Raw genomic sequence first — 21,954 nt, 5'->3', positions numbered from 1 at the left:
CAGGGGACACGGGTTCAAGCCCTGGTCCAGGAATATCCCACATGCCGCGGAGCAACTAAGCTCCTGCACCACAACTACTGAGCCTGCGCTCTAGAGCCCGCGAGCCACACAGCTACTGAAGCCCGCACGTGCCTAGAGCCTGAGCTCGGCAGCAAGAGAAGCCACCGGCGATGAGAAGCCGGCGCGCCGCAACGAAGAGTAGCCCCCGCTCGCCGCAATTAGAGAAAGCCCACGCGCAGCAACGAAGACCCAACGCAGCCAAAATTAAAATAAATAAAAAATAAATAAATTTATTTTTAAAAAACCCAAATTGATTATAGCTCTGTCTCACTCCGTCCCCACACCTTATGTTTTTAACTTCCTGCTGTCCTGCCTCTCTTGGATACACATCTCCCAGTATCAAAGGAATATGGAGGTTATGGGTGTCATCCTCAACTCCATCACTTACCACGTCCAACCAGTCATCAAAGTCCCGTACATGGGACTTCCCTGGCGGTCTAGTGGATAAGACTCCGCGCTTCCACTTCAGCGGGCATGGAGTTCGATCCCTGGTTGGGGAATTAAGATCCTGCATACCACGTGGCATGGCCAAAAAACAAACAAAAGTCTCACACAATGCTCCTTCTTAAATATTTTTTTCTTCAGTTGGTTTCTTTCCCACTGGTTGACATTAGTGATTAAGAAAATGCTTCCCAGTTCAACTACTGGATTTAAGTCTTAGCTCTAGCTCTTCTGTGTGACCTTTAGCCTCTCTGTACCTTAGTTTCCTCATCTGTAACGTGAGAATGAGTGATGGTACCCACCTTGTTAGATTATTGTCAGGATTTAATGAATGTATGAAGCTGTTTTAAAATATGTCCACAGATTCTTTGACACTCCTTCTTTCACTAGGTGGAGCCTAATTTCCCTCCTCTTGAGTATAGGCTGCACTTTGTAACTTGCTTCTAACCAGCAGAATATGGTAGAAGTGTTGCAGTGTGACTTCTTAGACTAAGCCATAAAAGGCATTGAGGCTTCTTCATCCACCTCTCTGTTGAATGGCTCACTTTGAGAGAGACCAGCCACTATTTGTGACAGCAGTGAAGCAGCCAGCGGAGAGACCCAAATGGAGAACAACCGAGGCCCCGTGCCAACAAACCAGCACCATGTGAGTGACCCGTCTTGGAAGGACATCTTTCAGCCACATCAAATCTTCCAGTGACTGTTGCACCTGGCCAACATGCTGACTGTAGCTTCACGACACCCTGAGCGAGAACCAGCCAGGTAAGCCATCAACAGATTCCTAACCAACAGAAACTGTCTGATGGTAAATGTTTGTTTATTTATTTATTTATTTATTTTGGCTGTGTTGGGTCTTCTTTGCTGCGCGTGGGCTTTCTCTAGTTGCGGCGAGGGGTGGCTTCTCCTGTTGCGGAGCATGGGCTCTAGGGCGTGCAGGCTTCAGTAGCTGTGGCTCGCGGGCTCTACAGCACAGGCCTAGAGCGCAGGCTCAGCAGTTGTGGCACACAGGCTTAGTCACTCCGCGGCATGTGGGATCTTCCCGGACCAGGGATCGAACCCCTGTCCCCTGCATTGGTAGGAGGATTCTTAACCACTGCGCCACCCGGGAAGTCCCTGTTTGTTGTTTTAAGCCACTAAGTTTTGGGGGATAATTTGTTATGCAGCAATAATAACGAATACAAATGCCTAATGAAATCAGAGCAGGGCCTGGCACATAAGAAGCACTATAAATGTTTGTTATTATTGATGGTTTTTATTGTTTATGTTGTTGTTACTGAAATGGCATATTTTACATTTTTTTACGAGAAGCACACTGAATATTTATGTACTTTTTATTCTTTTTTAAAAAATTTATTGATCTTAATTATTTATTTTTGGCTGTGTTGGGTCTTCGTTGCTGCGTGCGGGCTTTCTCTAGTTGCGGTGAGCGGGGGCTACTCTTAGTTGCAGTGTGCGGGCCTCTCATGGTGGTGGCTTCTCTTGTTGCCGAGCACGGGCTCTAGACGCGCGGGCTTCAGTAGTTGTGGCTCACAGGCTCTAGAGCACAGGCTCAGTAGCTGTGGCGCACAGGCTTAGTTGTTCCGCAGCATGTGGCATCTTCCCAGACCAGGGCTGGAACCCATGTCCCCTGCATTGGCAGGCGGATTCTTAACCACTGCGCCACCAGGGAAGTCCCTGTACTTTTTATTCTTAAAGTTTTTAAAATTGTGATAAAATACACATAACATACAATTTACCATTTTAACCATCTTTACGCGTACAATTCAGTGGCATTAAGTACATTCACATAATTGTGCAACCGATCTCTAGAACTCCTTTCATCTTACAAAACTGAAACTCTGTACCCATTAAACAAAAACTCCCCATCCCTCCCTTCCTCTAGCCCCTGGAAACCACCTATTTACTTTCTATTTCTATGAATTTGACTACTCTAGGTGCCCCATCTGAGTAGAATCATTATTTGTCCTTTTATTACTGGCTTATTTCATTTAGAATAATTTAGCATAATGTCCTCAAGGATCATCCATGCTGTAGTGCATGTCAGAATTTCCTTTTTTGTTGTTTTTAATTATATGACAATTTTTATTTATTTATTTTGAAGTATGATTGACCTACAACACCATGTTAGTTCCAGGTGCACAACATAATGATTCAGTATTTCTATACACTACAAAATGGTCATCAAAGAATTTCCTTCCTTTTTAAGGCTAAATAATATCCCATTTTATATATACACCCCATTTGCTTTATCCATTCATCTGTCGATGTACAGTTGGGTTGCTTCCACCTTTTGGCTATTGTGAATAACGCTGCTATGAACATGGGTGTACACATGTCTCTTCAAGACCATGCCTTCAGGACTTCCCTGGTGGCACAGTGGTTAAGAATCGCCCTGCCAACGCAGGGGACGTGGGTTCGATCCCTGGTCTGGGAAGATCCCACATGCCGCAGAGTAACTAAGCCCATGCACCACAACTACTGAGCCTGCATTCTAGAGCCCGCGTGCCACAACTACTGAAGCCCACGTGCCACAACTACTGAAGCCCACGTGCCACAACTACTGAACCTGCATGCCACAACTACTGAAGCCTGCGCGCCTAGAGCCCATCTCCGCAACAAGAGAAGCCACCACAGTGAGAAGCACGCACACTGCAATGAAGAGTAGTACCCCCTTCACCACAACTAGAGAAAGCCCACACACAGCAACGAAGACCCAACACAGCCCAAAATAAATAAATAAATTTATTTTAAAAATTTATTAAATTTATTAAAAAAAAAGACCCTGATTTCAGTTCTTTTGGGTATACACCCAGAAGTGGAATTGCTGAGTCATATGATAATTCTGTTTTTAATTTTTTTGAGGAAGTGCTGTACTGATTAACAGAATGACTGTTCATATTCTTTTACATCTTGCTTTTTTTTTTTTTGGCGGCGCTGCACAGCTTGTGGGATCTTAGTTCCCTGACAGGGATTGAACCCAGGCCGTCGGCAGTGAAAGTGCTGAGTCCTAACCACTGGACTACCAGGGAATTCCCACATCTTGCATTTTTCACTCAGTGATACATCTTGGAAAGTTATCCATATCTTTAGATCTAACTCGCTCTTTTTCAAAAATAAATGTTTTGAAGTGTACAGAAAAGTGCACAAATCATAAGTGAACAGCTGAATTAAATTTCATAAACTGAACACACCTGGTAACCAGAACTCAGTTCATGAAAAGAACATGACCAGCCCCTCCAGGATGCCCTTCATGCCTGTTCCAGGATGCCCCCAAAGGAAACCACTAACTGGACTTCTAACAATATGGATTAATTTTGCCTGTTTTTGTACTTTATATAAATGAAATCTCGCAATATGCATTGTTTTGTGTCTGCTGTCTTTTGCTCGGTGTTTTTTTTTGTGTGTTTTTTTTTTTTTTTTTTTTTTGCGGTACGCGGGCCTCTCACTGCTGTGGCCTCTTCCGTTGCGGAGCACAGGCTCCGGACGCGCAGGCTTAGTGGCCATGGCCCAGCCGCTCCGCGGCATGTGGGATCTTCCCGGACCGGGGCACAAACCCGTGTCCTCTGCATCGGCAGGCGGACTCTCAACCACTGCGCCACCAGGGAATCCCTGCTTAGTGTTTTGTTTGTGAAATTCATCCCATGCTATTGCATGTGGCTGTAGCTCTTTCATTCTCATTGCTATATAGTTTCCTCTGTGTGAAGATGCTACACTTTATCCATCTGTTGATGGGAATTTGTTTTTTGGTGGACATATGTTCATATCTGATTGGACTGCAATTGCTGGGTCATAGGATACATTCAGCTATAGTAGAAACTGCCCAACAGTTTGCCTAGTGGTTGGACCAATTTGGATGCCCACCAGCAGTGTATGAGAGTTTCCCCACTCTATATCCTCACCAACACTTCCTGGTGGTGTCTTCTTTCATTTAGCCATTCTGGTGGGTGTATATTGGTATCGCACTGTGATTTTAATTTGCATTTCCCTAATGATTAGTTGAGTAACTTTTTAAATGTTCCTCTCTCCCTTGGATTTCCTCTTTCTGTGAAGTTTTGTTCAATTCTTTTGCTTGCTTTTCTGCATACATACACACACACACACACATATGCAAATATATTATATTCGTAAATATAATTCGTAACATTATATTAGTAAAATTCTCCTAAGAACAAGGGGATTCTCCTATATAACCATAATACCAGTTTAACATTTCCCCAAGTATCAGTTTAAGATTGATAGAAAACTATAATCTAATTTACAGTTTATATTCAAATTTCTCCCATTGTCCCAATAACATACCTTGTCACCATCTGCTTTCCATCCGGGATCACACTTTGTTTAGTTGTCATGTTTCTTTTTTTTTTTTTTTTTTCCCGGTACGCGGGCCTCTCACTGTTGTGGCCTCTCCCGTTGCGGAGCACAGGCTCCGGACGCGCAGGCTCAGCGGCCATGGCTCACGGGCCTAGCCGCTCCGCGGCATGTGAGATCTTCCCGGACCGGGGCACGAACCCGCGTCCCCTGCATCGGCAGGCCGACTCTCAACCACTGCGCCACCAGGGCAGCCCTGTCATGTTTCTTTAGTCACCTTTAATCTAGAACTGGCTGCCAGCTTTTAAATTTTTGTTATTGTTTTGGTTTTCATGACACTGACATTTTTAAAGTGTACAGACCAAGTACTTTATAGAGTGTCCCTCAGTTGGGCTTTGACCCATGTTTTCTCATGATTCAATTCGGATGATGCATTTTTGGCAGAAAAACACCACAGAAATGATGTTGTGTCCTTTTCAGTGCATATCAGGAGGCACACGATGTTCATTTGTCCCGATGCTGGTGATGTTAACTTCTATCACCTGGTTTTAGGTGGTGTCTGCTGGTGTTGTCCGTTAATACTATTTTTTTTTCCTTTGTAGTTAATAAGTAATCTGTGGGAGGGTACTTTGAGACTAAATAAATATCCTGTTCCTCATCAAACTTTCACTCAGTGGTTTAGGCTTCTGTTGATGATCCTGGCTGGAATTTTGTGTTTAATATTCCAGGACCATCACAAACCCCAAGAGGCCTGGGCCTCTAGTGACATCCTGGAAGGGGTGGGGAGACTGTACGAGGCTGATGGTGGCCAGAGAGATCTGTTGGAAGTGAATAAATCTCTATGGTGGCCTAGGGGGTCGAAGGGACCCATATTGCTCAGGGATTTGGTAAAAAAACTGAGGCTGGTGAGAATTCATGCCCTCACCCTACAAATATGTATCAAAGTCCTGCTTGGGGCCAGGCACTGTTCTAGGCCCTGAGGCACAGCAGTAAACAAAAGAGATCAAATCCCAGCCACGCTGGAGCTGGCACTGGTGGGAGGATTCAAACCAGCAGAAATGTGTAATATGTTTCATAGTGATAAGAGCGAGGTTAAGGAGATACAGAGTAACAAGGGTGTCTCTCCCCATTAAACAGTTCTGCCCCCTCTCCTTCTCATCTATGCTCCTGTGGGTCTCCCTGCCTGTTGTCTGCCAGAAACTCTGGCTGAGCCAAGGTCACTTCCAGACACCGTCTGTTCTCCCCAGGAGTGGGGCCTGTACCAGCTTCAGCGTCTGGACTCTTGGCACGGAGCCCCAGAGCCCTGGAGCGAGGGAACGCTGGCCTGCCCCACATCAGGAAGGGAATCCTCCAGTTTGGCTGTCTGCGACTGGTGAGATGGAGGGCTTCTGAGAAAGAGAAGCCAGTGCAAGCTGGGTGGCCTCCCTGAAGGAGGTGGAGGACTGCTGGGCGAGAAGAGTTCCTTAATTAGACTGATGAAGACGGATGTAAACAATTATATTCCTAAACACCATCAAACACGTTCAGAGTGCCTAGTTTGGGGCAAATGTTGGACATTTGTTATGGCACCTAATCTAAGTGCTTTATATATGTTATCACAGCTAAGAGGCAGGGGGTATTTACGCTATTTCACAGATGAAGAAATTGGAGTTCAGAGAGGTGATGCCATTTTCCAGAGGTCACACAGCGAGTGCTTTGAAGAGCCTGTAAAGGAACTCAGGTCTGTGTGGGTCCAAACACTGACTCATAACCACCACCTGTACCACCTGCTAAGCAGCACGCCATCCCAGGCCCACTCCCAGCACCGCCCCTTTCCCTGGAAGCCCCCGTCGCACCTTCTGCCTCTGCTTTCTCCCCTCCACTGGGGCCGGCAAGAAATACAGCCCTGGGTTACAATCTGCGGGTCGGTCCTAGTACCAGTCGTTTACCTTGGCCAAGTGAGCACACATCTCTGAGCCTCAGTTTCCTTAACTGCCTAATAGGGATAGAAATAGAGCTACTGAGAGGAGTCCGTGCGTTGATGAACTTAGGGTATCTAACCCCCGCGCCGGACGTAGGCTGCACTCAGTGACCCGGCGGCACGCTTTTAGGCAAGTTCTAACTCTCTGTGCCCGTTTCGTCCTGGGCACGACAAGACAATCAATGATAGTGCCTCTTAGGTCGTTCTCGGGAATAAACGTGTACGTGTACATGTAAAGCACTAAGAACCGTGCCCACAGTTAGCCGGGGTTGCTGTTTTTACTGTTGGGGACGGGGGAGGGCAGTGGGGTGGAAGCAGGGCCAATCCAGGAAGGCTCTGGAGAATCGGGGCGCCCCGTCCTCCGTCCTGCAGCGTTTGGGTCTGGGTTCGGGATGTCAGAGCCCGCTGACCTCGGAGACCTCCGCCTGCTCCTCCGCACCCGGGATGGCAAAGACCAGCGCCTGGCGCTGACGTCGGCCTTCAAGGCCCCATTCCCCCCCCCCCCCGCCCGCCCGCCCACCGCGGCCTCCTCTGAGGGCGGAGCCCGGGAGCCCACCGCCCCGCCCCTGCGCGCCGCGGGCCCGGGGCGCTGAGAGGGGCGCGCAGCGGAGCTCTCAGACCCCGTACCCCGAGGCCCAGACCCCTAGGAGCGCGGGACTCACTGAGTTCCCCCACCCTGAGCGGCAGGATCGGGGAGGGTGTCGGTGCGGAGAGCCCAGGAGGTCCCGGCCTATAGCCGTGGGCTGTGAGAGGCGCAGCTGGGGGGGCACCGCTCTTCTCCCGGGTCCTGGCGCTGGGGACAGGGAGGCAAAACCTTGGCCAGGAAATCGGCTCAAGCCAGGTTTGGACTGAGGGCGGGAGACTTGGGGACCCCCGCAGGGGGACTGTGAGGGCGAGAATAGTCTCCGTGGTTGAGTTGTGTGGTGGGTTGGTGGTGTTATGGGGGAAGTGTGCAAAGGTGGATTGTGGTAAAACAGGAGGTGTCAGCGGAGCGGGTGAGTGTGGGCCATGGATGTGGGTGGAGAAAGAGAGGGGTGTGTGGCCCCGGGTGTTTGGGCAGATGTGCAAGGGAAGTGATGCGGACGGGGGAGAGTGTCCAGGCTGCATGTGTGGGAAGCCTGTACATATATGTGCCTCTGGGGAGAATCTGATGCTGGGGGGATTAGGATGAATGTGCAAGGAGTTATTTAGGGTGAGTGAGTAAGACCGTTGGGAGCTCGTGTTGTTTGGGGCAAGTAGGCAAACAGTCCCTTGGGATGTGAATGTGCACAGGTGGAGGTGGGGACTGGGCTTGCCTGGATGGGTATGTGTGGCAGCTATTGAGAGTGTGCAGGCTTGGGGGCACAGGCGGTGTGTGAACTAAGCATCATTGGGGTTGGGTGTGGGGGAGAGGGATGAGAGTGTCAACCCAGGATGGGTGTGTAGTTCATGGGCCAAGTAAGTGTGTAAGGCATGGTTTGGAATAAATGTGCAACAGGTGTGTGGTTTTTGCCTGAGGAGAAAGAAGCCTGGAACTGAATGTCCAGAGTCCTGAGTTCTCTTCACAACTTGGACCAACCTCTGTTATTCTCTGGGCCTCGGTTTTACTATCTGTAAAATGGGTCTGAGGATGGTTCAGCTACCTTGTCTCTGCCTGGAGTCTCTCCAAAGCCAGGACTCAGGGGAAAGATAAAAGTGAGACTTCTACAACTTGTCTTTTTCTTTCCCCTACTCCCAGGAAGCCCCTCTGGGAGCCTCTCCCGAGCCATGGACAACCCCAGTCTTCCAGATCTCCAACAGCCTCTGCTGGTGGGTGTAGGCGGTGAGCCCCCTGTCCAGAAGCCTGGCGAGCCTGAGCCAGGGCCTCCCTTTCGAGAGACAGCCTTTGCAGAATCACTGAGGGGTTGGCAGTTCCTGCCACCATCTCTTCCTTCTGTGAGTGCTGTACTGGGGGAGCCAGGGCTCCCCGACCTTGAGGTAGGAGCAGGACCACTAAGGTAGGCTCCTTAGTGGGAGCTGGGGGAGGGGGCTGGAGGTGAATCCAGCTGTGGCCAACATCCGGCAGGCTGCTGGCCAACTCCAGCTGCCAGCTGCTGGCCTGGAGTCTCACTTCGCAACTGCGTTTGGCCTTCCTGGGTTTCCAGGTGTGGTTTTTCCTGTTCTCCATCCCCCCTGGCTTCTTTACCTTTTTCTCTCCAGATTCATCTCTCATCTTTGTTCCCTTTGTGTCTGTTTGTCTTCCCTCTGATTTCTGACCCCCCTGTTCTCTATCAGTCCATGTCTTTCCAAAGCCAATGCATCTCTGTGCCTCTGTTTGCCCTGGTCTCTCTCTCTCTCTCTTTTCCAATTAATGCCATTTTTTATAATTTCTTATTCCTTGTGCATTTTGTCAAGCTTGTCTTTTATCTGCTAAACATGGTTTTCCAGTTGCTATTGCCACATAAGAAGTCACCCCAAAGCTTAGTAGCTTAAAACAACAACAATCATTATCATGGCTCATGGTTTCCATGGGTTGGGAACTTGGGAAGGACTTGGGTGGTTCTGCCTCAGGGTCTTTCATGAGGTTGCGGTCAGCCAGTGGCTAGAGCTGGAACAGTCAGGGTCTGAAGCAGCTGGGGTCTGGTTGACTAAACTCTCTCTTAATGTAGTCTCAGGGCTTCTGCAGGAGTCTCCCCACGTGGGCTGGTTTGGGCTTACAGCACAGCGCCTTCAGGGCAGCCAAGACTCCTTATGTGCCTCCAGCCTCCGGCAGGAGTGTTTCAGCAAAGCAGAAGCTGCCTCACCTTTTCTGACTTATGCTTGCAAGTCGCGTTGCATTACTTCCACCACATTCTATCAATTACAAATGAATCATAGCCTTCCCAGACTCAAGGAAAGTGGACATAGACCTCACCCCTGATGAGATTATCAGTCACACAGTAAGAAGAGCATGTGGGAGGGGAGAGATGGGTGTGGCCATCTTGGGAAACACGGTCTGCCCCACTGTGGCAGTAAGCTTCACTTTGACATGGTTTGTGTCAAAGAATCCCATTAGTTGAAGACCTCGAGGGCCTTATTACCTAGCTCTCCTCCATGGTTCCTGTCTGCCTGGTTATCTTTGCACGCTGGTCACTGTATTTGAAAAATTGTTTTGAGGCCTAGAATGAAAGTACCTTCCTCAGGAGAGGATTTGGTTTGCTTTTGTCAGCTGTCTGGGGGTACTACCAGTGAAAGATCATTTTTAATCTAGTCCAAGGTCTGAACGAAAGGTTAATTTTTCATTCAGGGATTGGTAAATGTCTGCAGGGCGGAAGGGGCCTTCTCTGCTCATTTGGCCTCTCTGTTAAATTAACCTCGATTTTCACTTCAGTGTTGGCTTCACAGTAACTCCTTAAAGTCTTGTGAGCTATTTGATGCAAGATTTAAAAATATATATTTTTAACCTAGAACCTGTAGTTTCAGCAGGCAGGTTTGTCCTAGTAATTTAGGCCACCAGAGCTGGCTCCCCTAATCGCCATCTTTTTGCAGGTTCCAGTCACCATTGGTTTCTGTCTCCACTTCAGCGGTTTTTAACTCAGAGCTTATAAGCGGCTGTAGTATCCATGAGTGGACCTGTGAGCTTGAAACTGAACTCAGAGCTTTTGAGTGTGGGTGAGGCTTTTCTCTGGAGACAGGGTCCAGAGCTTCCCGTCAGAGGGATCCAGGATGTGGGCAAGTGAAGGGCCTACCTCTTGGAACATTTTTCTCTCTTGGTGTCTTTGGGGGCACGGGGAGTGGAGCAGTGGGGCAAGGAGGATGGGTGGAGATGACCACTTAGGCTGTCTCCTGCCCATAGGATGTGTCATCCAGTGACAGTGACTCGGACTGGGATGGGGGCGGCCTTCTCTCCCCACTCCTACCCCACGACCACCTTGGCTTGGCTCTCTTCTCCATGCTGTGCTGTTTCTGGCCCGTGGGCATTGCCGCCTTCTGCCTGGCCCAGAAGGTCAGTCTGTGGGTGGAGCTGGGAGGGGGTTGGATAGAGAAGAGAAAAATGCATTCGAAAGAAAAGAAAAAAAGAGGAGGCCTGCTTGGGGGGGAAAAAAAAGTGATGGAGAAAGGATTTACATAGAAACATTCAGGGGTAAAATGAGGCATTTTTCACAGAGGGCAGCCCAGAGTGGTGGTTAAGAACCTGAGCTCCAATCCTAGGCCTGCCACCCTCTGGTAAGGTTGTGGGCAAGCCACTTAAACTCCTGGTGCCTCATTTTCCTCATCTGTAAAATGGGAACAAATAATTCCTGCCTCAGGGTCATTGTGAGGCTCAGCGAGTTAGAACTGTGGCATATAGTAATATATGCATATTTTCATTAATCACCCAGTATCCCCAGTGCCCAACTGTGCCTGACCCACAGTAGCTGCTCCCTATGTTTTTGGAACATATGAATGAATACGTGGGTGTGTTGGGTGGGGGAGGGGTCGGGCTGCGGGAAGCAGGGTGGGATGAGGGGATACCTGAGTCACCGCTGCCCAACGCCTCCACAGACCAACAAGGCTTGGGCCAAGGGGGACGTCCAGGGGGCAGGGGCCGCCTCCCGCCGCGCCTTCCTGCTGGGGGTCCTGGCCGTCGGGCTGGGCGTGTGCACGTACGCGGCCGCCCTGGTTACCCTGGCCGCTTACCTCGCCTCCCGGGACCCGCCCTAGTTGCCCCTGCGGTCCCCACTGTGAACCCAGGGGCCGGCCGCCCAGCGCGTCCGCGGTCGGAGTGGAGAATCCAGGTGGATGAGGTGGCGGCGGCTGCGGCGGCAGCAACGTCCAAAAACGGGGAGTGAGTCGGTTCTCCCCCTCCCCCGCACCCCCCTTCCTGGAGGCCGCAAACAGCGATTAAACACCAGACACTCCTGCCGCCAAACCTGTGTCAGTCTGTGTGGGAAGGCGGAAGGGACGGGCCGGAGTGACAGGGTGCCCCCCGGGGTGCTTCCGGACACCTCAGAGCCAGTGAAGAGGGAATCCGAGGAAGCTCGGCGGGCTTCCAAATTGCAGAATATTCTCTTCACAACGTGGGTGATAGGTAGAGAATTAGAGAAAGCCAGGTTCCAAGGCCTTCCTCCTCCAAGTTCACTGTGTAACCTCTGCCCACGTACCTTCTGAGCCTCACTTTTCCTCATCTGCAAAATGGGACTAATTTCTCCCACACCTGGAGCAGTTCTGAAGACTAAATGAGTCATACAGTGTAAACAGCATCCTCCCCCAGAGCTCCTTCGCCATCAAATGGCAAAATCCAACTCAGACTGCCTTACACAACAAAAGGGAAGCTGAGGGAGAACTGGATTGAGGGCCTCAGATAAAATAGTCTGGTCTCCCCATCTCTTGGCTTCACTGCACAGGCTCCGCCTCGTGGGGGAGGAGAATGGAGCAGGCAGCTCTGGTACCCCAAAGGTCCTCTTTCCCAGGCACCCTCTCAGTGGCCCACCCGGGCTAGGAGGCAGCCCCATCACATAGCCTGAGATTGGGAGGGATGGGGCCTTCAGGCCTCAAAGTGCTGGCACTCTGGCAGGCAAAACAGCCCTGTTCTGAGCTTATCAGAGGTACATTAAACGGAGCCTGATATTACCAAGTAATAAAGTGAGAGGGGTTTAGTTTTTTTCATTCCACTTAATGCCATTTAATCGTACTTCTTAGAAGAAAACACTATTCCGTTTGTGCTCTCCTGCGTGTCTTCACGGAGTGTAACTTCAAGGTAAAAATATTTATGCATTTCCTTCTTGTTTACTGGGGATGAAAATGACACCTGCTCAAAGGGGCAATTGTGGGCACCGTGTGGGCCAGTTTAAGCATGTGAAGTGTGCAGCACAGGGCCCCCAGATGTGTCATAAAACCCTACACGTCAGTGGCACACAGGACCTGGCAGCCACGTGGCCCACCTGTGGGGACGTTATGCCTTGCTGGATGCTAGCGTGATCTTGGCTCCTGACCTCTGAATGGGAGGGTGGGGATCAGTCAAATCAGAACTGAAAATACACCCATTTCCAAAAGCCCCTCAGGGGGTGCTATCACCCCTGAGAGAGAACCAAGAGGCCTTGGCCACTTCCTTTCACAGACAGGGACCCGAGGTCCAGAATGCGCTGGCACCTCCAGTGTTTGTCTGCACAGTGAGGGCTCTGGGTCTGGACCTTTTTTTTTGGCCGCACCAAGTGGCACGCGGGATCCCCAACTAGGGATCGAAGCCGTGCGCCCTGCAGTGGACGCGTGGAATCTCAACTGCTGGACGGCCAGGGAAGTCCCTGGGTCTGGACTCTTGAGTGGGGCCCGTGCTCCACCACTTAACTAGCTGGTGACCTCTGGTGGATAACTGGCTTCTGAGCTTGTTCCCTTACCTTATTCTTTTTTTTTTTGTGGTATGCGGGCCTCTCACTGCTGTGGCCTCCCCCACCGCGGAGCACAGGCTCCCGATACGCAGGCTCACGGGCCTAGTTGCTCAGCACGCAGGATCCTCCCGGACCGGGGCATGAACCTGCGCCCCCTGCATCGGCAGGCAGACCCCCAACCACTGCGCCACCAGGGAAGCCCTCTTTCTTGAATTTTATTTATTTTTTTGGCTGCGTTGGGTCTTCATTACTACACGCAGGCTCTCTCTAGTTGCGGCGAGTAGGGGCTACTCTTGTGGAGCACGGGCTCTAGGCACGTGGGCTCAGCAGCTGGGGCACGTGGGCTCAGTAGTTGTGGCTCGAGGGCTCTAGAGCACAGGTTCAGTAGTTGTGGTGCACGGGCTTAAGTGCTCCTTGGCATGTGGGATCTTCCCGGACCAGGGCTCAAACCCGTGTCCCCTGCATTGGCAGGCGGATCTGTAACCACTGCGCAACCAGGGAAGTCCCTTGTTTCCTTACCTTAAAACAGACTGTAACAACAGCCACACCTCACAGGGTTGTCGTGTGGGTAAAAGCAACATTCAGAGGCAGATTCCCCTCCGAGGCCCACGAAGGCCACTGCCTCCCTGACCGTCTCCTTGCTCTCCTTAGTCCTCTGCTCCAGCCACACTGGCCACCTTGCTGGTCCTTGAACCTCTGCCCGTCTCTGCCAGGGGGTCCTCCCCCCGCATGTCCATGAGTCCCCGAGTTCGTCCCTGGCCTCTTCCTGGGCTTCCCTCAGATGTTCCCCTCTCCACGGAGGTGTCCCCGACTGATGTATTAAATCTGCCCTCCCCCGACTCACCTAAACCCGTCTTCCCTGTTTGTTCTTAAATAGCATCCACCATCCAAAAAACACCAATTTTATTTGTCCATCACATCACTGCTCCTCGAACCTGGGACGTGGGCCTCATTCACTGCTGAGGCCTGCACACTCTAACAAACAGCAGTCCCACTTCACCGGGCTGTTAGAATGAGTCGAGTCAGTCAATAAACGCACCATCCTACTAGTGTTTTCCTGGGATGGGGTGGAGTCTGTGCCCCCCGGGCCCAGGGGCTGGCTATAGCCACTTTCTCAGCAGGGCTGGGCTACCAGTTTATTTGATGCTGGAGGTGGTGGGAGGGGCAGCTTGCCCCAGCGTGCCTCAGCTCTTCGAGTAACGCCTCTGCAGAGATTCCCGGTAGAAGCGGAAGACGTGCTGGGAGGCAGCCTGGGCTGCAGCCAGGCACTGCTGGAGCTGGGAAGGGAGAGGGGCTTAGTGCTGCGGGCCCAGGCCTGCACCCACACGGCCTGACAGGCCCCACCTCCCAGTTCACCGGGAGCCCCGCCCCCCAAGGGGAGGCAGGTGGAGCGGGATTTACTCTCAGTGCATTTCCTTCTTCCCCACCTCATGGGCTCCTTCAAGGGGAAGAGGCCTCAGGGGTCAGGTTCCAGCAGCTCCAGGCCCTCAGACCAAAGGCATCAGGCATCCTGACCCCTGGACATGACCCCAACCTTGTTGAGCTCCGGGGCCAGATTGGAATTTTAGAGCCACAGGCCCTGTGACTCCAAATAGTCTTAAAAGCATGGAACCTGAGACCCCAAATCTTTACTGCCTTGTATACCTGGATTCACAGGAGGGCCAGGTGGGAAATATTCTCGGAGACCATTTGGCCCAACAGGTGCCAAACTCTGTTTTTCAGACACCCCGAGTTCCAGGGTGCACAGCTCTGAGCTGGAAGCTGGGAGGCCTCAAGGCGCCCCCATCTCTTGATTTCAATCTGTGCCCCTCTCTTCTCATAAATTGGTCTTCCCTTTAAAATTCCCACAAAGGTTTCTATGGCTACAAAGTTTGAAAACTCCTGTTTACAGAAGGGATGCAAGGACGAGGCCCTCCTCAAGCTTCCTAGGATTGGGACAGGACCTCGTGTCAGGTAGGTGGGAAGGATCTGGCATTCACCCCCAATTGCACACTGGTACCTCAGCATCAGAGTAGAGCCCCTTAGTGGTGGACATCAGCAGCTTCCGTTCCACGCTGTCAAGTGCAAAGGTCAGGACTGCCCGGGCCTCCTAGGGATGAGGGGTACAAGGTGGGGGACCTGGGACTCTCTCCTCAGACACAATCTTAGCTGGTCCCAAAGAGGAGGCTTGCTTTTCCCTCACGTATCAAGTGTATTTTTTTTCTTTTTGGGCTACATACCACCCCTTCCCTGCTTCCTTGAGTAATCACTACCCATGCCAAATTCCACCACATGGTTCTGACAGGGGGTTCAGAGCACAGTATCCTGCGCCACAGGGGCAGCAGCCACAGTGCCGGTCATTCCCCGGTGCCTCCCATCTCCCTGCAGTGCTCTGTACCCCTGGGGCTGGAAGCCAGCAAACTGTACTTCCCAGATTCCCCTGCCAGTTAGGTTCTACCAGCAATCTGGTGGGAGACTGGGAGGGAGGAGAGAGCACCTTGGTCCTCATTGCAGCAGGAGTTTGGGGTATATCACCTGCCACAGGAGGCATGGAGATGGGGTGGGTTCTGGACTTCAGCAGCCAGGGCAAAGCCAGCCCATCTCTGTGCATCTAGATCTGACTGCATCAGTGCCTCCACCAGTACAGAGCAGGAGCTGGCGTCCGGCTTCTAATCTCTGGGTGTCCTTTCTTCTTCCCTTTTGCTCCTTCAGCTCTTCCAATACGGTTATAACTAGTTCCTTGCATTAAATTCTGTCTGAAATCCCCCCAGGGGTTTCTGCTTTCCCGACTGGATGTGACTGTTACAGTCCTGAGCAGATAACTGGGAATAACCAGAACCCTAGCACACTGTGACCTTGAGCCAATGAAGAAAAAACTCTTTCCTCCTTTGCTTTTGTTTTTGAACCTCTTAAAATCAGTTCCTTTTTTGCTTCAGCAGGTTAGAGTTGGGTTTCTAGCACTTTCCCAGATGAACAGGGCAGAGTTTGCCAGCTGAGACTGAGGTGACAAGCCAACTGTTTTGGAGAAGTGAGGCCTAGAGGAGGAGAGGAAGAGTGTCTGCCCAAGGCCTTTCACCACCCTGCCCTTCATACCTACCTTTTCTTGCTTGGCTGTGGGGTCCAGCAGGAGGGTCCCATCAGAGTCCAGAGCACAGGTGACCCCACAGAAGAGGGCCCGCATGGGCACACCTGCGTCCACCAGTGCCATGCAGGCGGCATTCAGGCAACAGGCCAGGAGCTGAGTGCCACAGGCAGTGGTTAAGAGTTTCTTTTTTTTCTTCCTTTTTTTTGGCCGCACTGTGAAGCTTGTGGGATCTTAGTTCCCCAATCAGGGATTAAACCCAGGCCCTCAGCAGTGAGAGAGCAGAGTCCTAACCACTGGACCGCCAGGGAATTCCCAGGTTAAGAGTTTCTACTGGAGGGCTGGTCAGCAGAACATATCCATGCCTCCATTCACCCTGCCAGTGCCTGTAGCAGACATCACTAATTGATCACAGAAAGGCAGAGTAGTTCTGGGATCACGTATCCTTGGGTTCCAGACCTGAATTTGCCACCTCTAAGCTGTGTGACCTTGAGCAAGTTATGTATTCCCTCTGAGCCTCAATCAGGGATCATGATGATATTCAACAGATATGCACCTTCAGGGAAACGGAGGGCAGAAGCCTTCCAAGATCACACAAGTAGGCAGTGGCAGAGCCAGGCCTGGAGCTGGGGTATCTAGAGCATGCAGTGCTACCAGGCGATAGATGGGCAGGGTGACAGAGGGAGGGGTCGGTGTCCTCAGGGAGCCCACAGTCCAGGGGAGAGGCGTGGCCCTGGCATAGTGCAAGGTGAGCACAGGCCTGAGTCAGACAGGTGGCCCCACCTCAGTTTCCTCAAGTCTTTCCTCTCCAGGGCCCAGTTTCACAATCAATCAGTCCCACCTCTGCCACTGACCCTCCATTGCCTCCCCTCTGTGAAATGGGTTCGCAACAGTCCTCCTTTTCCCTCATCTGTGAAGTGTCTGCCCAACGCAGGGCCATGCACCTGCAAAGCCATCTAGAAATGCCTGTTTCTGGTCCTTGGCCTCTACCTTTCTCTACCTCTACCCAAACCACAGCGATCTTTCAAGGCTGAGCTGCTGAACCTAAGGTTCTACCTGCTCAGGGCTCCCCCGGTGTTGAGCCTCAAATCCAAGCTCAGGGTCAGAGTTGAGGTCACTGGCACAGGCTTTGGATTCTGGAGGACTTCCTGGAGGAGGTGGCCTAGAGGAAAGGATACAGAGCCAGCATCGCTGACGACCTGCAGCACCACGGTTATGGAGGTGCGGGGGTGCAGAGCTCCCAGCACCACCGCTTCACACGTGTTTCTGATCAGCCGCTCCCGGCTCTTCTCCGCTACGCCTGGGGAAATCAGGGGTGGGGTGAGGTTGTCAGGCTCTTCCCTTCCATCTGGCTCACCTTCCTCCATATGCCCCACCCAAGCCCTCTGGAAAAGGGCCTGCAGTCCCAGTCCAGGCTGCTGGAAGACCCTGAATGGATAACAGAGGAGTCCCAGTGGGAAGGAGGCAGGGCCTGACTGCCACCCACCAGACCCCTGCCACTTCCAGCACCCACCAAAGGAGCCTCCCGGGGAAGAGAACCTCTGAGCTCCCATGTCCAGTGCTGCCGTCCACTCCCATCCCAGTGGGCCCAGCCCTGGGGAGTGAGGGGGACAGAGTAAAAGAGTGGAAAAACAGGTTAATGGAAAGGAGGAGAGATGGAGCCAGGAAAGAGGAGGGGAAAGTGAAGATGGAGAGAGACAGGGAGAAAGAGAGAAAAGTGACAGAAACAGGGACTCAGAAGCAGAGAGTTGGAGAAAGAGACAGAAATAGCTGAGGGCAGGGGACTTCCCTGGTGGTCCAGTGGGTAAGATTCCGCACACCCAAAGCAGGGGGCCCAGGTTCGATCCCTGGTTGGGGAACTAGATCCTGCATGCATGCCGCAACTAAGAGCCCGTATGACGCAACTAAGACCTGGCACAGCCAAAATAAATAAATATCCAAAAAAAAAAAAAAAAAGGAAAGAAATAGCTGAGGGGTGATGAGAGGGACGGGGGGAGTGGAGACCAGGAACAGCAGTGAGGCAGACACGGGGTGAGAGGCCCAATTACCAGGCAGACCGATCTTCGGCCTCAGGGTCACCTCCAGTGTGGCCTTGTTGAAGATCTCTTTGCTGACTTTCACCTCTGCTGGCCCATACACGCCTGCCAGGACGGAGGTATCGCCTGGGGAGACAGCATGGGAGGCCTCACCCAACTCTTCCCTGCCTCTGGGGCCCAACGCCTGGCACTTAACATTGTGGGCCCTGAGCCAGGTGGCCAGGGTTGCCCACATCACCCTCACCGTGGCTCACCATTTGTTGGCAGTGATTCTTTGAGCACTTGCTTCATTTCTCTGCCTCCACTTCCTCATCTGTAAAATGGGGATAACTACAGTACCTCCCTCACAGCTGTGAGGGTTACATGAGATAAAAAGAAAACCACTTACGACTGTGCCTGTAAGTGCTGAGTGCCCAAAAGACTTCAGCTATTACTAGAAACTTTAATGGGAAGTTCTTCCTGAGAGCTAAACTTTCTCCCTCTTACTGCTGCTGGTCCCAACTTCTCCATCCAAAGCTTCCCTTAGCCCAGCTCTCTTCCCTCAGGCTCACATCCCCAAACTGTGCAGCAGTCGGGACACCTGAGAAAGAGATAAATATCTGGGGGTGGGGCCTGACGCCTGCTTATTTCCTCCAGGCTCTGTAACCTCAGCCGATTTTGCTCACTTCTCTGGGCCTTAGTTTCACCATCTGCAGAATGAGGAGACTGGACCTCAGCAGCAGCTTGCAAACTTTCCTGACCCTAACTCCCAATAAGAAATACGTTTTAGAGCAGGACCTAAAACTCACCCAAATCTGTGTGCATGTAAATGGAACAAAAGCCTCACAAAACAACTCTTACCGTTATTGCTTTGATATACTCTGATATCTTCTACTCTATTGCAGTTAAAAATAACCACGAATGACGCAGTGGTTCTCAACCCTGGCTGCACAACGGACTCACTGTGTAGCTTTAAAAGATACTGATGCCCAGGTCCCTCCCCCAGAGAGCCTAATTCCATTGCTGGGGGTTGGGGCTCAGGCACCAGCTCCACAGGCCATTCTACTGTGTAGCTGGGCCTGCAACCTGCAGTGGGAAGAAACGGAGCTCCAGCAAAGCTTCAAAACACTGGGCTGCAATCAGACTCACCACAGCAATTAATTCAAAAATGGAGAAGGCCAGCCTTAGTTGGGAGTGGGTAGGTTCTGGGGCTTTGCATTTTTAACCTCATCAGAGATTCTGAGGCCAGAAGCATGTAGGACACACTTTTGAAGGTCTGCAAAGGACCCTGCTCCAGGGTCCTGGGCTTTGGGGTTTTAGAACACAAAAGGGGCTCAGTATTTCTTAAGCGCTAAGAAACTCCAGGCATCTGCATTGAGCAAGAAAGCTAAGCCCTGGGGAGGTCTCGGGTAGAGGCCTTTTTTTCCCTGGGGTTGGCGGGGAGGAGCTGCCACACAATGGAGGGGATTCTCCCGGCTCCAGGAGAATGCACCCGAAGGGGGAAATTATCCAAGCAGAACAAGAGCCACACTGGGGCCTTCCTTCCTGTTACTCCAGTGAGCACAAGAGTCCCTCCCCTCTGGACCCCACATCCATCTAACTCCTGCCCCATTTATCTGGTCCTCTTACAGCAAAGCTCCTGAAGAGCGGTCTCCACTCACTGACTCCTTCTTTTCCTCCTAGACCCCATCCCTCCACCAGAACAGCTCTTGACTGCGCCACCAATGACATACGTCCAAGTTGTCAACCCACAGGTCTAGCCCATCCTCACGTGATGCAGCCTCTCAGTAGGACTGATGCAGCTGGTTGGCCCTTACAGCTCAAACACGTTCTTCTCTGGGCTCCAGGTCACCGCCCTCTCTTGGTTTTCCTCCTACCTTACTATCTTCTCCTTCTCAGTGTCTTTTCCTAGCTCTGCACAAGCTAGAAGACCCAGGGCTTAGTCCTGGGACTGCTTCTCTTCTCCATCTATACTAATTTTCTTGGTGATCCCATCCAATCGGTAGCTTGAAATACCATTTACCAATCGGTAGCTTGAAATACTATTTATAGCCGAAGGATTCCAAATTCCAGACTTGTATGTACTGCTGCCCAGTCCACACTGCCACGGGGATGTCTACTATGCATTGTAAATTTAATGTTCCAAACTGAACTCATCTTCTCCTAGCACAGCTGATCTGGGAAAAAAACTTTTGCGTTATCCCTGACTCCTTTTTTTCATATCCCCAAACCAAACCATCTGCAAAATCTGTCAGTTTTCCCTTCAGAATCTCACCCCCTGCACTGCTTCCACTCTGGTCTGAGCCACCCTTACCTCCCCCTTTCCCCCTCTAACCTCAACAGTGCAGCCAGAGAGATTCTGTTAACATATATTCAGATCATGTCACATGGCTGCATTCTCAATCACTAGGCCTTACATGACGGGCAGGCCTCCTTACCTCCCTCCCGCCTCCTGTCTCTGCTGCAGCCACACTTGTTCCCTGACTATTCCTCACCAAGCAAGTTTTGGCCTCAGAGGTTCCCAATGCTTGGTAAGTTTTCCTCTTGATCTCTTTAGGGTTTGCTCCCTTACCTTTAGGTTTTTATTCAGAAGGTACCATCTCAGTGAGGCCTTTCCTTACCATCCTAATTAAGACTGCAACCCTTTCTGGCACACCCTAATCCTCTTCCCTACTATATTTTTCTCCACCGCATTTTACTATATATTTTACTTAGTTATCTTTTGTCTGTCTCTTTGACTAGAACGTAAACTACATTAGGGCAGGGATTTTAAAAAATTTTTTATCCATGTATTCTCAGTGCTAGCAAAAATACGTGTGTTCAATGAAGGAATGAATGAAAGCAGGTTCTGTACCTGGGTCTGAGGTAATGCCCTAAGGCAGGGCCTGAAGCATTTATGGGGGTGATCCTTAGGCCTGTCTCCAGAGGAATATTTCCCGGGGTCAGGGAGGTGAGTCTAGTCTGAGAATTATTTAGCTAGGGGAAGGGGATATTTACCTAATAGGTAAGACCTGCCCCAATCTTAGGGATATAGAAAGAGTTGTGTATCCCAATCAAAGGGATATTTACCCAATGGGTGGGGGTGGGGCTGGGGACATCACCCTCGATCTGATAAGTATCTACTTCGGTAGAAGATCTGCCACGGGTCCAGGGAGTTATTAAACCGCTAGTGGTGATCTGCCAGTCCACCGGGTATTTATGCGAACAAAGGGGTTTGCCTCACCCCGGGATGTATGGACGCAGGGTGCGTGTGTGGGAGGCGGGGGAGGAACCTAGTCAAGGGAGACACCCGGGTAAGGAGATTTCCCCTATTCTGGAGTATTCGTTCTTAAGAGGAAGTCTGCCCCTCCCTCATTCTGAGTACTTACCAAAGTGGAAATACCTTCTCCCGGCTAGTCTGGAGGGAGAGGTATATGTATGCAGTAGTATCCACCCCGGCAAGAAATGCACCAGTCCAGGAGGAATATTTACCAGCTAACACAGTACACTGTAACCGCGCCCTAAAACGAATACGACCTGGGTGAGCTCCTACCTTGCAGGAAAGAGGCCGAGCCATCAGGCCGGGACAACAAATTCTGTTCGCAGGCAAAGTTCCGGAGGCTACAACCGGGACCCCGAGGGCCGGACTCTATTCCAGACTCAGCGCGGATCTTAGTCTCAGTCTGCATCACTCCCTCCATCGCCCCGGAGCCCACGTGCAGCCGGGATTGTCGCTTCTGCCCAGAAGCGCGGGCTTGCTTACAGACTGCGTACCTAGTGCGCACGCGCCGACCCGGGGCGGGGGAGGGGGCGTCTCCAGGATCA

The 21,954-nt window shown here is 51.4% G+C and overlaps 2 protein-coding genes across 2 annotated transcripts; one reads left to right on the top strand and one right to left on the bottom strand.

The window, feature by feature from the left end:
* The first annotated feature begins 7,330 nt into the window (after positions 1-7,330).
* TMEM91 (transmembrane protein 91) lies at positions 7,331-11,618 on the top strand. Its single transcript, XM_067719777.1, has 4 exons — positions 7,331-7,610; positions 8,487-8,725; positions 10,563-10,712; positions 11,252-11,618. The coding sequence occupies exons 2-4, from the start codon at positions 8,516-8,518 to the stop codon at positions 11,408-11,410; spliced, it is 519 nt and encodes a 172-aa protein (XP_067575878.1). The 5' UTR covers positions 7,331-7,610; positions 8,487-8,515; the 3' UTR covers positions 11,411-11,618.
* A 2,342-nt stretch (positions 11,619-13,960) lies between these two features.
* On the bottom strand, positions 13,961-21,846 carry EXOSC5 (exosome component 5). The gene is made up of 6 exons (XM_067718205.1): positions 21,683-21,846; positions 18,184-18,297; positions 17,314-17,435; positions 16,151-16,291; positions 15,074-15,163; positions 13,961-14,351 (listed from the first exon to the last, which is right to left on the bottom strand). Exons 1-6 carry the CDS (start codon positions 21,828-21,830, stop codon positions 14,259-14,261), a joined length of 708 nt encoding a protein of 235 aa, XP_067574306.1. The 5' UTR covers positions 21,831-21,846; the 3' UTR covers positions 13,961-14,258.
* Positions 21,847-21,954: the final 108 nt, after the last annotated feature.

Source organism: Pseudorca crassidens, chromosome 20 (assembly GCF_039906515.1).
Source record: "Pseudorca crassidens isolate mPseCra1 chromosome 20, mPseCra1.hap1, whole genome shotgun sequence".
NCBI classification, from domain to species: Eukaryota; Metazoa; Chordata; class Mammalia; order Artiodactyla; family Delphinidae; genus Pseudorca; species Pseudorca crassidens.
The sequence above is the reverse complement of the archived record's forward strand: the minus strand, read 5'-3'. Positions and strand labels throughout refer to the sequence as shown.

Coding starts and splice junctions, on each gene's coding strand:
- TMEM91 (XM_067719777.1), top strand. CDS start 8,516: ATGGACAACCCCAGTCTTCCAGATCTCCAACAGCCTCTGCTGGTGGGT. Junction 8,726..10,562: donor CAGGGCTCCCCGACCTTGAG/GTAGGAGCAGGA, acceptor TCCTGCCCATAG/GATGTGTCATCCAGTGACAG. Junction 10,713..11,251: donor CCTTCTGCCTGGCCCAGAAG/GTCAGTCTGTGG, acceptor ACGCCTCCACAG/ACCAACAAGGCTTGGGCCAA.
- EXOSC5 (XM_067718205.1), bottom strand. CDS start 21,830: ATGGAGGGAGTGATGCAGACTGAGACTAAGATCCGCGCTGAGTCTGGA. Junction 18,298..21,682: donor CTCGGCCTCTTTCCTGCAAG/GTAGGAGCTCAC, acceptor CTGTCTCCCCAG/GCGATACCTCCGTCCTGGCA. Junction 16,292..17,313: donor TCGTCAGCGATGCTGGCTCT/GTATCCTTTCCT, acceptor TGTGGCACTCAG/CTCCTGGCCTGTTGCCTGAA.